The sequence below is a fragment of the Lupinus angustifolius genome, chromosome LG20 (genome assembly GCF_001865875.1).
Source record: "Lupinus angustifolius cultivar Tanjil chromosome LG20, LupAngTanjil_v1.0, whole genome shotgun sequence".
Taxonomy (NCBI): domain Eukaryota; kingdom Viridiplantae; phylum Streptophyta; class Magnoliopsida; order Fabales; family Fabaceae; genus Lupinus; species Lupinus angustifolius.
In genome coordinates, this window is record NC_032028.1 from 4,939,760 (window position 1) to 4,958,686 (window position 18,927).

Sequence of the window (18,927 nt, forward strand, 5' to 3'; positions counted from 1 at the left end):
TGATTTTAATGGTGTATCTATTGTTACTTCAATAAGTAAAGTGAGACTACAAAGTCAACCATTTTTTTACCCTTGTGTACAAATAAAAAAAAATGTTAAGGGTTAAACACACAACAAATCAACAACTATTTCATTGATCAAATATGTTACTATGTCAAGCTCAACATCTAAACCCTCTTGGAAGGCTTCAATGTCAAAGTCAAGCCATGTACCCAATCCAATGCTCATGTCCTTGCTAACAAGCTCATCCACCACCATCGTCTCTTCTTCCACGTTTTTAAAGCGAAGTACTTCCTTGTACAATTCTCCGGCCAACCGACTCTTCCTCTTAACTGATGCCATCCATATAGGCCATCCTTTGCAGCTCCCAACAAAAGCTTTCCTACATCTTAATTCTAGGCACTCACTTATAGTGTCAAATAAAACCTTCCTCTCAAGCTTAGAGTACTCTTTATTATAGTTTTCTGTCTCATTGCTACGGTTCTCCAACACATCGAACAGATTTGGCGTTATGATTTTATCTGTTTGACCCACTACAAATTCTTCTGCCATCAACTCAGCATTGGTTAGTATATCCTTTACATATTCAAGCTCGATCTTCCATGTTGATCTTGTGAAATCAACAAGTATTGACATTAATTCTTTGATGGTCGTGTTTCCCCCGGGCGCTGTGGACGAGCTTTTCTCATACCATTTCACCTCGTTTTCAAGTAATGCATATTCATTTATTAGAGAAGAATTAGACACTTCTTCACTTTGCATGGAACAATAGACACTGCTACCTAAAAACATGGGAAATATGGACACCAGTTTTTTTATTTACGGGTATATGCATTTGTGCAGAGGAACCACAATAGAGTTCCAACAATTATTTTCATAAGACAAATTGATGAATAACATATATATATATATATATATATATATATATATATATCAAATGCATGGTATAAAGGATATTTGACATGTAATTAAAATTGAAATGGTGAATGCCTCGAGGTTCTTTGAAAGCTTGATGCAAAAATGCAATTTATTACAAAATTTATAAGTAATAGCTATTCCAGTTACAAGGTTTTGCTTTTAAATCTGAAATAAATAAAATATGCTCGTCAGCATTGTAAAGAAAATAAAGATTAAAACATTACCATATGTATCGATATCTTCACGATCCAAGTAACTTCCATTGACAAAAGGATTATCAAAATCTGTAACAGCTCTTGAATGTGGAGAACCTAGATCATTTCCACTTTCACCACTGCTGCAACAGCTAGGCCATTTCATTGGTTCTGATGTCTGCACGAGTGAAATGAGATTAAGCACCGAAATGAATATATGGTTCTCCTTAGTACAAAGATTAAAAATATAATAACTTGCAAATAATTAAAGTCCACTCCAACTGCAACCCTTAAATATATTCCCTTGAATAATTGATGCAAGAAAGTTTTCAAGGATCACATACCAATAATTAACACTTGAAACTTGAAATAAAATCCAAAATAGATAAAGCTGAAAGGATAAAAGAAATGGAGGAGACCTGCTGTTTCTGATATATTTTAAGCACCAAATTATGACTTGAAGAACAACCATTTTCATACATGTTGTCCAATTCATTACCGAGAAGGTGAGGATGAAAGCTTCTGTCATGTTCCCTTGCTATGGCGCTTACCAAACTGTGGAATTTGTCTTCCAAACTTGATCTTAAACCAGAAGATGACCCTTCTGTTGCCAAGGTACATTGAGATGAGTTAATTCTAGAAGTCAATTCTTGCAGCTTTTTGTCCAGAAGGGAACTTATATCATTACCATCTATTATATCTGACCTGGGAGATAATGATATTTCTTTCGGATAAAGCTTATCACTATGATCAAGAGAATTGATATCAATTCCATTCTTTGTTTCCATCAATTGCTCAGTAGAGGATGGTGACTCAGGCATGCTTCTCCTCAAGGGAGATGTAAATGTAAATGAAACCACATCCTTGCTTTCTTTCATGTTAAATGCACCCTGGTCAATACTTCCATCAGTTGTAACAAAGCATTTGATGGACATGCTATCAAAAAATTTAGCTGCATTATCAGAACCTCTTGCCTCATTCTGAACATCCCTACTGATATACCTTTTATTTTCGGAAATGATCTTTCTTTTGGATACTGGAAACTCCTTTTGAGTATCAGTTACCATTGTTCTTGACCTCTTGGGCTCAATGTTAGCATTTACAGCACCATAGTTTGTTGTCTTCTTTGATCCCGTAAAACTTTCTGAGGACCAAGTCCGAGTTGGTTTATTGGAATCCATTTTTGAAGTTGAATTACCTTTGTTGGTTACACAAATCTGCTTTTCATTATTCTGAACAAGCACATTGCTAGTGTTGCCTGTACAAGCCTTGCGCTGCATGACCCTCGCCTGATCTGCAGTTGTTTTCTTCTGGCTCATGGATAACTTGTTTTGTTTTATCTTGTTCTTTTCTTTTTGCTTCAAATATCCCCTATTACCATTCAAAATTGACGTGGCTCTTCTCTGAACACTACCTTTGGACAGAGTTGGAAGTGAAACAGATTTTCCTTTACTTACTATATGGCGAGATCCATTGTTTACTGGATCTCTTGAACCCTTGAAAGTTGAAGTGGATTTATACAAATCATTGCTTTCCTCACTAGACTTGTCACTCCCTTGGTTGGGAGTGTGCTGATCCACGAGCTTGGGCACATATTGAGCACTTTCCGATTTTACTGTCGGATCAAGATTTTTTACGGGAACAGATGAAGGCCCAACTGAAGACATTCTATTCCTCATATATGGCAGCGAACTTGCCTCATTTATCTTAGTGTCCGCTTTTACACGAACTGCATTCTTAGGTGGTATACAACCATGGCTCTTGACAGGAGACAAAAGTTCATTGTGAGCAACTGGAATAGGTTTAGCTGACTTTGGAGGCAACATTTCACTTTGAAATCTCTTTGTTCCTACTTTATGAGCCTTTGATTCCATAACAACCAAAGAAGATTTCTCCACCTTAAGTGGCATGTTTATGTAGTCCATAGGGTAATAGTCATCCATCAAATGAAGATCATCACCCTCATGAGAATGAGAAGATCCAAGAGAGTTGGAACCATATAATGAAGTGGAGGAGAGGGAGAGCTCAGAGACTGTTGAAGCTGGCAATGAATCCAAACCCATGAGTCTTGCTACTAGCCCTGGGGCTTGTGTTCCACACCCTTCATCACTATTAACTGATGAGGCATAGTTAACATCACAACTTGCAATATTACTAGGATTTCCTCCACTGTCATGCACATTCATCTGAAACAATCATAATAATCAACCTAAAGAATATTAACTATATACTACTATACAAGAGTGTAGTATGAAATGCACACAAAAGTTACAAATAACTAATAAATTGATTGAACAAACTCACACCTTATTGAGCTGTGACTTTGGCACGTTCTCCAGATTTTCCTTTCCTTGCTTTGAAACTTCTACAGTTAATGTAGCAGAAATACTTAGAATAGGCACATTACACTTACTACAGAGAATGACCTAAGCATTGAAAAGGATACAAGAAATGAAAACATATATGAAATAGTGGAAATTATTACCAGGTAAGTTGGGATTGTCAGAAAACAGTTTCTTTCTAGATTTCACATTCCAGTCAAAGAAGCTAAGGAAGCTTCCCTTTGAACGTTTTTTCTCAATCTCCATTTTCACTCTCAAATATGAGATCTTTTTGACAATTTTATTATCCCAAGAACCCAAATCTGAGTGTTGGAGATATGCAATAACACCAATTTACATAAACTGAAAAAAATAATATCTTTCATTTGAAAAACAGCACCATTTTCAAGTCTCTTTTTTCTTGCAACCAAAAGCACAATGCATATCATAAAAATCAATTCTTTCTTAAAGGGTGATGCTGAAAATTGAAAGACATTGAAGATTCATGGGTCATATTGTGGAACAAACATTATCCAACGGTTACAGTCTATTTATCCATCAATCTCAGTTCACCCACATGAGTCTTCAACATATCAAAAACCAAAACTTTTCTTATTTCTATCAACAAAAAGAATTATTTTTCCAAGATGATAATGCAAATGAGGAGAGCGAGAAAAAGGGAAAACCGCGTTTGCGTGCGAGAGTTGAAGACAGTATTTGGTTCGCGGGGTAAAAACTTGGAAAGAGGGGAAATGCCGAGGGAAACAATTTTTTATATATTTTATTTTATGGATTTACACATTCTCGTTGAATCCGGAGTGAAAAAATGAAGGAGAAAATTAATAAGAAATAGGTGATTTTGGGTTTAAAATGAAGGAAAAAGACTCCAAAACTTGTTTGCAATTACTTCCTTTTTAAATTTTGCCTTTAAATCAAATTCGTAAGATTAATAAAGCGTTGATCTAATGATTAAAAATCTACTAAATGTATAGAATGATCAAAAGAACAAATATTCAATTACTAATAATTGTTGGAAGAAATATAAAAAACTTTAATGATACAGACAAAACCAGTGAGTATAGAAACTATATAGTCTTCTAGTCAATTTTGATTGACCTTAACTCAACTAGTTAATGGTCTAACCTACCCGAGGTGGTTCAGACATACTCTCTAACAAATGGTTGTCTTAAATAATATATGTTGTTTCCTTTAAATATAAATGAGAAGATAATCTTAATGTAAGGGGTGACCCTTCTTATTTTTATGTTAGTATATACTCGTGTTTAATGTTTCTTTCTCTACATCACATACTATACTGTTAGAGCAAACTTTGTGGTGATCCGAAAACAAATCAATATTTGTGTTTATCACAAAATCTTCCGTATTTTCAAGTATATATATGAGAGTATATGTAAGACTCAATCATCTCTGAAAACACAAGAGGTTAAAACATAATAATAAATGAGAAAAAAATGTATGCACACAATATTTATACATTGTTATTGTATCATTTACCATTGATGTTTAATTATTGTTGACTTTTCAAAAAAATAATCTAAATGAATGATGGATAATAGTGTGCATGTGTATAAATTTTTACACTATCAGTGTACAAATTTTACACTTATAATAAAAACTATACATCTTTGTTAAGAAAACAAAAAGAATAGAATAATAGGAGTTTAGGACAACTTGAGATTACATTGCATGTAATTATATGTCAATCTATATTTCGAGTGCCTTTCATACATAGAAGTGAATTGGACCCTCAGTTGTACTTGTATACATGAGTTAACTTTGTATGGTACGTCAAACAAGAAACTCAGCAAACTATATAGCCTGACAATAAAATAATCTATCGGGACAATCGTGAGAAAAGTTGAGTGATGGGAAAAGCTGATATGCACGTAAAACCTCTCGTGTATTACTACATTAACCTTTAGGTTCGATTCGCCCCTACCAATTTAAGTATATTGGATATAAAAGGATGATAGTGAATCCCTGCAGGATACTTTAGAAAACTTTGATATGTTTTGCACAAACATACACAAAACATATATTTCAATAATAGTTTACGAACTTATGATTCCTACATTTCTCTCATATATTAGAGAAATAGATGATAATTTTCTAGGGATCAAAATTTGTGTGTCCTATTTATGCCTTGCACAAGTTGATCCAAATGTTTACTTATCATAATTGTTCAGTACTTGACCGAAGAGATACCATAGCCTAGCGGTAGCACCTTTGGTTAGCAACTGTTGTGTTCCATTTTTTATTCCCAAAGCATGCAACTTTCCATTTTTACACATATTTATATTAAAATGTGAACAAATTTGTCAACCAGAGACCTTCACTTTATATATTCACATATTTTGGAAATATCTAATAAATACGAAATATCACTAGTGTGTTGTATATGAGTCAGGCTCATAGAGAGAGTAGTACATATGTATGATTATAACACAAATGACCATAACAAAAATCCAATAGTTAAAATTTTTACGTTTTTGTAAATTAATAATTTTAATAATTTATAAATCTTGTTAGTTGTATATGACCCATAATTAATATGTATCCATTTTTTATAGTCTCAATTATTATGGAGATGTTGCTAGTGTGTTGTGTATGACCCATAATTAATATGGACCCAATTTTTAAAGTTTCAATTATTATTTTAAATTAATTATGTTATCAATTATTATTATAAAAGCATGCGTAATTAAATTCTTTTGATAAATTACGAATATATTTTTATTTCACCCGCACATCTTATTTTGGGTCCTTAATTTTTAATTTTTCTTCTAACTTAGAGGCCTGTACTTTTATCTCACAGAACCTATGAAATGTGATCCATCTCACATTTATCTCATAATTTGTGTTAGTCTATGTTGCTAAAAGAGTGCAAGTGGTAAAGAAAACAATCAAAAGACATTAAGTTATTTGGTATGAAATAAATTTTAATTTACCGAGAAAGTGACTATATATTAACTGTTACTTTTGCTCTATGCATAACTGGTTACTTTGTCACTGAAGATAATGATGCCCCTAAGGTTAGAAATAAGTGCACCTATAAAATGAAAAGGACTCAATATGTATTCAATGCTTACAAGTTCTCAATCAACATCAGAATCGTCCCCACTAGATTGTACGGTGGATTCCTGAGGTCATAAGTTGCACGGATTTGGCTTAAATATAATGGAATATTTGAATGCATTAATATGAATCATGATTTTTGACGCATTCAGTATATGAAAAGAGTGTAAAATGAATGTATTATCAACATAAACACTTATTATTATTTACTATTCATTTATATTAATTTGTTAAAAAGTAAATAATAATAATAAGACATGACTAGCGGATGATATAATGATAATATATAAAACTGTCATTTTATATATTTTTTATTCAAATGAAAAACACTAGTCTCTTTACCAACATAATATGGTCCTAACTGCATTCTATATTAACTACCAAAATATTTCAATTTCTGCCAAAATCTGAAGCTTCAGGAATGGAGAAGAGCAGCTATGGGAGGAGCTGTGACCAGCCCAGCAGTTTCATCATCCAAGAAGAAATTAATAAAACCATTTTCCATGCCTTCCATTTCCTTCATATTCAAACTCATTAAACCTGAAGCATTTTTGTGTTGTATTTAGTTTTGGGACAATATCTTCCATCAACTATTTCCTAGAAACACCATATGGGTTGTGAATAAGGCTAAATATATCTAGATTCCTCAAGTCCTATTAAGTAAAAGTCACATGCATGAAATTATTTTTTTGTTTATCTTGAATCAACTATTTACTATTTTTTGATATTGCCTTGGAATACTTGTAATCCATTAAAACTTACAAGTAGATATGAAAAATATGAGCTTGAAGGAGATTAGACTTTTCTAAGGGGTGAAGTATAATAAATAAAAGGAAAAACGTACAAGGTACAGCTTCAGAGAGTTGGTTAGAATATCAGACTTCAAATTGAAAGTGCAGAAACTCAATGCATTTCTGAGTCAATTATCGCAGGGGTTAGATCCACACTTGCAGGCTTTTCTGTCAAAAGATCGATTCTCCAACATGTTGGACTAAAGTTTGTCTCCGACATTCAACCTAAACACTCAAGCAAAGATATAATATAACATCAGGTAGATATAGGATGGGAATCTGCTGTCCTCAACCATATCCTCAATCATGTCCTTGATCAATCACAATGAAATAAAATTGATAAAGTTATGAATATTTAATTTTTTTTAACTGACATGCATAATGTCCGTAGATTATGCAGATAAACCCTTAAAAATAAGGCGTGCAAAATTTATGGGTGAACTTTTAAAAGGATTTTTCATCCTATAATTTCTTTACACCATTTTCAAGGGTGTATTAAACTAAAATGGCAAAAAGGGAAATGAAAGAGAGCGAGCATGTTCACCTTTAGTTCACAATACTGTTGCATCTTTTTGGCTTGATCCATTGCGATCTTAAACACTTCCTTTTTATATCCTTGGCCATTTCTTGTATAGAGCAATTCAGATTGAAGGAAGGTTATCTCTTCCACCCCTTCTTGATAATAGCTTTCAATTGATTACTCAAAGATTTAATGTTCCCAAGAAAATTAATCAATAACTTAAAAATTGTACAGCATTTACACAAATTTCATGTGGCTGCATTTGCCCTGGCCAACCATTGCAATGGTAGAAAAATGTTACTATAATTAACTTTATTGAGCAGATTCTATCTACAATGTTGATAGATTATGGGTTTATACTTTCACCTTGAGCTTAGGCAAGATGGATAAAATGATCTCTAGGAATTTGAGTAATTGTGCATCTCTTTTTTACAATATAGTTAGGCCATTCATGAATAAAAGGGTTTCGCTACATCTGCTTTGTCCCACAGTTTGTGCCACTTCATGTGTCATGAACTTGAAAAAATATATTGAAGTTAAAATTTAATTATTAAGTATTTTTCTGACCAATCACAAGCTCATGACATATGGAGTGACATAAACTGTGAGACAACAAATGTGTTCCCTAAGCTTGGAGAAGACCATTGTTACCTATTAGGGTACACATTTGTTCTACAACAAGTTATTATTCCACTGCATGTGTCATCTGATTGGTCAAAAAAATAATTAATTATTAATTTTTTAACTTAAATATTTTTTTTCAACCAATGACAAGTCAGTGACACATGCAATGACACAACTTGTGGGACAACTAACGTGCTCATAACTATTATAGTTACGTTTCATTACTTTATACATTAATTGACATTCTTTATGGTGAATTTGGTAAATGATACATAGTATGGTAAATTCAATATCCAGTATGATGAATTGGATACATGGTAGTTATGGTGAATGAGAAAATTAAGAAAATATAAGGAATATTTCCTAATTCCTATGAAAAGTTAAGAGTTAAAAGAGGGAGGTTTTTGATAAATGCATTGTTAGAAAATGCTATGATATTTTGAAGGTTGATCTTACTTTATGGACCTCTCCATGATGCTATTTCTTTTGAACAGCCACTCTCTTGGGCAGCCAGCCAAGTCAGCATGATATTACAATGTCTTAATATTGCATTTCTGATTCAAAAAAATTGAAGACCTAAACACATTCACTTTTTCAAAGGCAGTAAACAATTTCACACTCATTCCCTAAACGAGTCATGAGTAGCTGTGCTAGTTGCTTCAGTTCTTCCTTTGTCTTTACAATCATTTCATACTTCAAATTTGGCTTTTCAATGCTTCTCTCAAGGACTATTGCACGTGGGATTCTTAAAGCATTTAAGATGTCCTTAAACAAAATCTAATTTTTAATGCAAAAAAGTAGTTTAGGGACAAATTATACACTGTCCATCATAGCAATATGATATTACCTAACGAACCGAATGGGTAGCAAAATTGCAATAGCAAAATTTTGAGTACAAAAGTAGGGAATAGTGGATATCTCTAATTAACTAGTAATACAAAAAGGGGCAACTTTAAGTACTATAAATCTCGTGCTATGTATAATACCCACACAAGATTATTAGATAAAATCTTATTACACCCCATTTTTAAACTATTATTTTAGTTGTTCTAGAGATTGTAAATTTTAAAAATAACCACATGCTAAAACTTACCGTTAATTAGAAAGGACTTAAAGTATTATAACTAGTTTTTTATAATTATTTTTATTTTTTAATAATTAATTGTCATGTCCATTATAAACTATATTTAAAGTATCACAGAGAAATTAACTGTGAAGATAATGGTTTAATATTATAAATGGAAGTCTTCTCTAAATTTATTAAGGCATTCGAAAATGTCAGTTTTAAATTAATTTTCCACTTTTTTTAGACAATAAACTTTTGGAGGATTTTTATGTTTAATATAAATCCTGAAGAAATGTGTGATCAAAATAAAAAGACTAAATTCAACCCTATTACTGGCAGAATAAAAAAAAGGTTAACATTTAAAAAAGTCCTAAATTTACCAACCTGTAAGACTCCACTAAAATTTTCAGGATGACCAAATAGTCAAGAGTTCGATTCATGTAAGTGATACTTATTAGGAGCGATAGTCATGAACTCCAAAAGAGATTAGTTCTTTACCAATAAGATGATGAGAACTTCTAGTTATAAAAAAATGAAGAACATCAACCACTATCAACAAGAATAAGAAAATAAACTAATCTCTAAATCTTTGAAGGTATCTGTTGATTATCTCTGAACAAATGTCTCTAAAAAAAATTAAAGATTATTGGACTTTAACTCAATGAGGATCCAACAAAAACTTATAACATTCAACTAAATTAACTCTATGTTATTAATTATGGAACAAATCAAGGAAAAACAATAGATTTTATAAAATGGAACCAATCCCATACAAAAAACACATACGTACAATCCATGCATATGCTACAAAAAGAAGACATGCAAATCAAGAATCTGATTTCCGCTACAACCAAAGCCCACGGACAAAAAACATAAGAAAATGGACATACAAAACTCTCTCATAACCTCTAAACTATACAAAACTCATTACATAAAAAAGATGAGGCTGTCCCATATAATATTGCATTATCTAGCTAGAGATTGTAAACCATATTCTTGAAACTACGAAATCCTTTCTTCAAAGAACATTTGAGCTTACTTTCAGATGAATAAACCTTGTACTTTGCCACCCTTCGCTTTCTCTTCGTATCACTATCATTCCACCATGATGTGTTAGGGGTTGATGACTTATCATTATCAGTATTATTATTGTTCCTCACCCTCTCCATATAACGACCATTACCATCACATTGTTCTATTCTTCTTGGTGGTTCATAATTATAAGATGGAGAGGTTCTGTTTATGCTCTTTCCTACCCATGATTTGTTGTCACTTATGCTTCTTTCATTTACCGCATTTCGTATGCTGCTGTTGTTTACTCCATAGAACAATTGAGGATTATTCCCGCGCTGGCGCCGCACCTCATTCATCTTCTTCGATTTTTTTGATAATCTCAGAAAATCTTCCTATGGAGAGCTTTGATGGTTTATATCAAACAAAATCTCAAATTCAATGTGACCACTTTGTATATATTGCTATATATTCTTTTTCATGTATATAGGTATTATGTATTTGGTGTTCTACCTCTCTTTCTCTCCCTTTATCAGCCTTTAACCGTTATGAATCCGTCAAGTTGGTTTGGTTCATACAGAGAAAGGAAGAGAGGACATTCAAATTCTAGGGTGCTGCTAGAAATTGTGTATGTCTTATACCAAATTTTATTTATGGTAAACAAAAATTGAGGGGCATTCAGAGCCTTAGAGTGGATGGGAAAGGCCTGAATGGTCAAGCTGGTAATACTAAACATGTAATGTTTTTATTGTGTTTATTTTAGGTTTCAACTTTTCTACCCATAATAAGAGCAATTAAATGGATAGAAATTTCCATATTTCAGTTTGTAAATATTTTGTTTAGAAATTAGATAATATTGGATGAATGGCTGTATAAATACTTATACTTCATAAAAGTTTGTTATTTTTGTACTTCAATTTTTCATTGCACTATAATCAATTTAAAAGGCCATTTCTTTCAACATGCATTGATCCAAGTAGAAAAAGATCAAACTGATACTAGACTCAATTTTGAGATTAGCATGTACAGTAGGAAATACTATGGTATGTAACCTGTCTAGTAGGAAATAATTTGGTAAAAAAACTATCTCATTTCTTATCATCTCATCATTGATATGAAGTAATACGATAATTGAAATTTTGAGCTTGAATAAGACACCGTCGATTCTGTCCCCACTAATCACAAGCATTTTTTGCTTCCATTATTCCTAGTTGCATACGTACATTAAAATGAAAAATGTTATTGTACTCATTGAAGTGAAACTCAAAGAAATCGCATATCTACAAGATAAGAAAGCATCATATTTTCTGATATATATTTTTGTTTTGGCGAAATGTTATCTGATAATATTTACAACTGATCCCAATTGAATGCAATGGGAAATAAAATAGACACAACCGGAAGGTCATGATCAATGATTCTTGGTCTCAGTCCTAGTCTTTTCAACTTTAGGTACATTTTTCTTGGATTTCTTGTTGCTTTCCGTGTGGGACACCTAGATGGCAATAAAAAGCAGTTAAAGTTATTAACTACATACTGCATACAAAGAGGGTATTCTTCTGCATGGTAAATTTTTACCTGTATTTTAATGTTATGCTCATACCAAAATTATGAAACTAATAAGAACATAAAGAAAATGCCAAAAAATGTATAAAAGGGAATTGGGAATTTGCCATAAAGGAAAGGTGGTGGGACTGGATGACTATTTGAGCAGAAAAATGGCATTGTCACTTACAATGTAAGACTTCCACTCAAATTTACCATGTTCGTGACTAGGAAGATGGTGGAATATGTGAACAAGTACAACAGCATCTAGGGCAGCATATTCTAGCTGCACATATAGAAGGGTGTTAGATTATTGAACGACTCAGTTCAAACGGATTATAATGCAATCATTATAACCGGTCATGTCTCATCTTTAAAAAAACACATTGATTCAATTCACTCTCATATAAGAAGAGGAGGAGGGCATTGAAGAATAACAAAGAAGAAATGAGAGAAGTTACTTGATTTGGAGTTAAAGGTCGTTGCTCCCAATTGCTGTTTCTCCTTGTCTTGTTTAAAGAAGCTCCCAGAATTTTCTGATTTATTAACAAACACAAGTTTTGTCAAAATAGACTATAACAGAAAAACCAGGGCTTTGATCATGAGAATGGGGCATCATACATACACTACCTGTGAAAGCCCAGCCAAACCACCTTGGTGGTCTTTATAAGCATTCTGGATGTCCAGCAACAGTTCATAGTTCTTGAAACATTTCAATTCTCCATACGAGGAAGCAAGTTGCTTTATATCACATTGGAAATTATACCCTGAAAAGACAAGTCACGGAGCAGCAATGGTTAATACTTCGGAGTTCGGACAAAGAAAACAACAAACACAGTTTGCTTTGTCTGTCTGAGCAAGTCTCTTACAATGTAGCATAAAAAGAAAAAAACACTTTATCAAATCCATCAGCAGTAGCATTCTCATTCTAGTTAAAAATAATAGCACTTTGGGATCAGTCAGGTTCACTAAAAGTACTTATTGTGATATATTGACAATAACAAATTTAATTTTTTCATACCAAGTTTTAGAATTCTAGTTGACATCAAAATGCGAGTTAGACAGTTGTCTAAAACGTCTGGCTCCTCGCTGTGCAACTTTATCAGATCAAGTATGAAAGCCATCTTTTCAGAGGCAATTTGCATGATAGAAACCTGAAACATAGAAAATCAAAGAAAAAAATAAAAAACAACAGGATCAAATCAGCTTGGGTTTAGAAATATGTCAGTGTGGATAAAACAGGCTAAAACCTAAAGAAGTTAACATAATTCAAACACATGATCTATCAGGAAGATCATTTTAATTTACCTTATTAGGCTTGCTACCTTTGACATAATTAGGTTTCCACTCACAATCAAGACCTACAACTTTAAAACCCTCAATATGACTTGTAGCATCAAGCAAACCTTCAGCTTCATCAACCCAGATGATGTCTTCGACAAGTAGTCCATCAAGATCTAAATAATGCTGTTGCTGTATATTTGATTCAGGTGCTGATAAACATAAAGCATTGTTGTGTTTGTCATATGAGAATGAAATTGTAGATAATAGGCAAAACGATTAACTTAAAAAAAAGTCATAATATCAATGCAGGCAGGATGTTAACAAACGCACCAAAAACAGGGGTAATTGCTTCAGGACCAAGGACAGATCCAGAAATTATCAACGGGAGAGGTCAAACATGTCTCGAAAGTTATTACTTTAACTCACTTTATATATCTTATCTCATAATATATTAATATATCACTAGTTATTATATTTTTTATAGGAATTATAATAGTTTACTCCAGCATGGAAAATCATCAAATATCATTTACATTTTCTTATATATCTATGAGTTACGAACATATAAGTAAATGATCATAGTATTCAACTATTAAAATAAAAGTTGGGGCAGGTTGCAACTAACATGACACAGTAAGATAAAATATATGGAAATCATTTGAATCAAATTTGTCTAGAAAAGAACAAGATATATGGAGGGGGTCAGGGACCATGCCTGCCCTTACCTCCATCCATCCCTGTTCAGGACACGAGAATATAAAATGGAAAATCGGACACGAGAAAAGACAGAACCGTTTGAAGAAAAAGAAGAATAAGCTACCAACAATCTTAATGAATATGAAATATTATTGTTAATTAGAGTACAACCTTTTTCCTTTAACCAATTTTGGTTGGTAGCAATTGAAACAGCTTACCTTTTATATCCAAAAACCTGTCTAGGGAGTACCGATCACACCACTCATCAACTTTCTCTGTGTAACCAGCTTCCATTGCCAAAGAAACCTTGAAAATATCAAATTTAAAGATTATATAACATACATAGTTTAGGATTTTACTTGGACTAAGGAGCTGTCATGGAAAAGTTAATATCTAGTTCAAGAAAATCAATTAGAACCTTTCTTTATATAAGAATGATAAAAATTATTCTATTTTATTTCTTATATAGAATATGATAACCCTTATTTTCTTTTTTGTTCACAGAATAATGAAAACCCTATTTTTTTAATCCAAGAACAGTAAACCCCTATTACAATCTCGGTTCTGATAGAATGCATAACTAGAGTACTACTGCTTCCCTTATATCTCATGCTCCATTTCCCTTTTTAAAATAAATTTCACGATTTCAAATTGAGCCTCTGATGCGTCATTGACTCTCTCTCAGCACTTCACACATTTGAAGCCAACTTAAAAGTGGAGAGAATTGGCTCGGGGACAGAAGGCATCAACCTCCCCATCTTCAATTTAAAGATCTCCATTCCTTTCCTTTTAAAAAGTATATCCACCATAAGCAATTCGGACAGCAACAGTATATGCACATGTAGAATGGCAATCATAATGCAAAATATGAAAATAATTACTAACCAAATATTCCATAAGCTGTCTATCATTGTTCGTTCTTGCCTCAGCAACATCCCAGCATCCTTTTTGTGCTAAGTTCTTTATAGAGCTGCAAACCAGTGAGGTATCTTGTAGATAAGAACATTTTTATAAAAGAAAAAGGTGAATGGGACAACCCACTCGTCTTAACAAGTATAAGTCGATTACCTTTCTTTACACCTCTTGTATACATCTGGAAAATCTTGTTTTAGATCGTTTTTCTTTATAATCTGATAGACATCCTTTAGCATGTTCCTCTTATTTAATTCCTCAACAAGTATAGATAACATTGGCTTCCCCATAAATGTTGCCCACTTCTCCGCTGGTTTGAACTGATTCCGCTGTATCATATCAAGGAGAAAAGACTGGCCATACTGGTCGATAGAGAAATGCTCTATTAAAGTGACAGCAGTCATGTACAGCTGGGATTCTATCAATTTAAAAATATACTTCTGAACAAATTCTTTTGCTGTGCCATGACTTAAATCACCCTTTTCTTCAATTTGGTACATTGCTTTCTCAATATTTGATAATTTTACATCGAAAATCTCTAGTACTTTCATGACAATCTTTTCGTCATGATAGGTCTGCCCCCTGATAATATCAAGGATTAGTTGTGCAGCCAAGTCTATCGCTTCCAAGGAGTCCGCAGAAGTGATTGATCTTTTCAGGAAGCGGCGAAAAGCAGATATAATCAAATGAGTAAATCCTTGACTGTGACTTTCAAATAAAGGAGACAAGTACAGGCACTGAACAATAAAAGTTGATGGTTCAGGTTTTGGATCATTATGGAGCACAAGACATATTTGCTGTTGAAGTGAATGGAACTTTGTTGCCGCCTTACATGTGCCTATGCAATTTCATTTGAGGAGAAACAAAATTGAAAAGAGTCAGAGAAAAGATATATATATATATAATGAAACGGAACCACAAGGAGTGTACTAATGAATAAAAAATAAAAGAAGTTTCTAGACTTATTCGGGAAAAAAATTGTATCAACAATCAATCTATCATTGTAAGTTGGGAACTCGGGATATTTAAGATATGCCTCAAGAATTAGTATTGAGATAATTAGTATCCATGTCAGGTGGAATCAATGGTGGCGGGCAGTTGGTCCTGGTTTGTCGGCAGCAATGCCAGCTATGAAGATGAGGAATTGGCGGCAGTCATGCCCTAATGACCACAATGCAAAAAAAGGGGATGATAGCTACGACCGTTCGCCTACGGATCCGCCAGAAAAATACAATTTTACTCAGATACTAGACATCCTTGTTCTAATTATTCAATCATACCCGTGAATTTCATTTAATTAATAACTTTTCATGCTGGCATCTGGAAATATCATGCCCACCCATGCTGAATAGAATGAGGTGCACATATAAAAATAACCAGATAAACTATCTTCCTTTTCCATATACTCATTCTTTCTTTGTAACTACCAAGTATCTCATACATTGTCTAAATAAGGATTGTAGCAACACTGATGTATATTAACTTATTGACAAATAACTTATCAGAAAAGTTAGTTGAACCATTTCAGCAAACGCTTGGCACTCATCATCATATATCCACACGCAGAAAACATATTTAACATTTCAAGGAGAAGAAATCATACCATAGAAGTAACACTCTTTGAGCAGGTGTAGAAACACCACAGGAGAGACATGTGCTAAATCATAATAAGCATGTGTGCATAGTGTCCGCGCTTGACAATCCTTATCCTTTTTGTTTTCTATCTTCGTCATGTTTTCCTCCAAACCCATCCTTAGAAATAACTGCAATCGAGGAAGCAATGTGCTACATAACTATAAGAAACACCAACATTACTCACATAAAAGGAAAACCTGGTCCTATAAAGCTTCCGCTACGTGTAAAGCCGGAGGAAGGGTCGGACACTAGGACTCACTAATGCACAGCCTTACAAATATTATTACTCACATAAGTAACAAAGTTATGTAATACGAGATAAACACAATGAAAACATTAATAGAACAATGGAAAAGTTGATCTGTGATGAGTAGCACGAAATCAATAATGAAATTCTAACAACTTTGACAAATAAAGTTAGTGATATCGTTTATATTACTGGATTGTATAAATACTCTACACTAACATGTTAGTGATTCAAATAGGTAAAACTTCTGAAACAGCACTCATCGATGAATTGAGAAAAATATAACTAACGGTTGCAAAATTACCGACTATAGATTCTTACTCACTCTTCTCAAATGCATGATTCAAAATTCAGTGAAACACCATTTTTTATCTCATTTGGGGGGGATTTCAGAAAACAAACAGCGAAAACAGCATTTAAAATGAAGAAGAAACCATTCTTATTTGTTTTTTATTATTTTGAATTTGCCAAGAAAACGGGCTTTGTACTAGAAAATATATAGAAACTTAGGTTGTCGGGGAGAAAAGAAAAAACAAAAAATGGAAGAAAAAGGAGAAATAAACTTACTGAGTGTGTGCACCTGGAACCAAATTGATTGAAATTTTTTGCTTGTAACTGGTATGGTAGGGTTCTGTTATATTGACTGTTTTATTATTTCTGTTTCTGCTATATATCATTAGATATAATAATTACGCTCCCTATCTTTTTATAGAAAAAATGTACGAGTTTTAATAATGATTAATAAAAAATATAATTTTTTAGTGATATGGTAAGTTTGTATAAATCTTTAAAAAGTGTAAATATTATATGCATTTTTTTATGAATTTTTTTTATATACTAATGTATGAGTTCTATATATATTCACCTTTTATGTTTAATATAATTGATTTTTTTTTAAAAACAGATAAGGTGTGAGGGGAAGAGAGGGATAACTACTCATGTAGTATTAAATTCTAAAAGTAAATAAAGGTTGCGGTCCAGTGCTCGCTGGCCCATGCAATCTTTTCTCTAAATGGAAATGGTAAATTATACTTTTTTATTTAAAATTTTCCTAGCCCACCTTATCTAGAGTAATTATTAAATAATTAATGATTTTAACTACATCTCTATAATTGATTCGGAATTTTATTATGACACCATTAATACATTACCAATAGTTCAATACTAATAATATAAGTTTAATATTTATGCAGATTAAAAAACATTATACAGGTTAATATACCATATATATTCATGGGTAAAACTCTTAAACTTGTATACTAAACTCTAAGAAAAATTGATTGAGAAATTCTGATTCTCTAAGAATATTTGATTGAGTCCCTCCTCAATCCTCATCCATGAACACTTTTATGAATGAAAAGAAGAAAGAAATAAGAATGGATAACGTGTTACATCATTAGAGTATTATGAATAACATTAGGGATGGGATCACATTATTCATTTTTCACATCCACCGCTCTGAAGGTCCTCCCTTTGTTTCTGTTAATGGTCCAACTGAAGTTGACAAGATCAAAGTCAATGGTGTGGAATTGCACACTATGGTTATGGTTTACAACTAGGTAATCAATGAAATGATTGACTTCATAATTGGTCTTTATGAGATTGAGGGAATAGTATAATTCTTTAAAATTATATGAATTTAATAAAAGTCAACATTTTGAATATCTCCTGAACAATTGTCTAAGACCATTAAAAAATTCTCACTTATTAAACTCAAAAGCCCATGTCAAAACCTCATAATTAGAATTCATTAATATGAATCAAGAATTTGAAAACCTCTGGACCTCCAGAATGTCTAGCTTCATCAAATACACATGAAACTTGTAGGTGGAGAGAGATCCTTACCTCACAACATAATAATTTCAATAACAATCTCTATATCAAATTATCTTGTATATTTCTACCATGTAATTTATGGTTTAACTTGTACATTTCTACCATTGTATTAGAGATTAGGAACCCCTCCAATTACTAAAAGAGTGAAATTCTGACTCAACAAAATATGACAATAACTTCCAACTATGGCACATACCAAATGGAAGACATCTTAACCGTTTACTTATGAGT

At 32.6% G+C, this 18,927-nt stretch overlaps 2 protein-coding genes across 5 annotated transcripts; both read right to left on the reverse strand.

Moving 5' to 3' along the window:
* LOC109335043 lies at positions 1–4,210 on the reverse strand. Its single transcript, XM_019571081.1, has 5 exons — positions 3,598–4,210; positions 3,419–3,477; positions 1,532–3,298; positions 1,143–1,290; positions 1–782 (listed from the first exon to the last, which is right to left on the reverse strand). The coding sequence occupies exons 1-5, from the start codon at positions 3,698–3,700 to the stop codon at positions 103–105; spliced, it is 2,757 nt and encodes a 918-aa protein (XP_019426626.1). The 5' UTR covers positions 3,701–4,210; the 3' UTR covers positions 1–102.
* Positions 11,799–17,524, reverse strand: LOC109336675. Of its 4 annotated transcripts, none has more exons than XM_019573413.1 (11): positions 17,428–17,524; positions 16,582–16,741; positions 15,135–15,816; positions 14,952–15,036; positions 14,285–14,372; positions 13,395–13,579; positions 13,108–13,240; positions 12,717–12,853; positions 12,548–12,622; positions 12,277–12,372; positions 11,799–12,036 (listed from the first exon to the last, which is right to left on the reverse strand). In XM_019573413.1, exons 2-11 carry the CDS (start codon positions 16,727–16,729, stop codon positions 11,953–11,955), a joined length of 1,713 nt encoding a protein of 570 aa, XP_019428958.1. In that variant the 5' UTR covers positions 16,730–16,741; positions 17,428–17,524; the 3' UTR covers positions 11,799–11,952. The 4 variants fall into 4 exon arrangements, with proteins under 4 accessions (XP_019428958.1, XP_019428959.1, XP_019428957.1 ...); XM_019573414.1 differs by having other exon boundaries at positions 16,582–16,883; positions 17,428–17,505; XM_019573412.1 differs by lacking the exon at positions 17,428–17,524 and adding an exon at positions 17,186–17,367.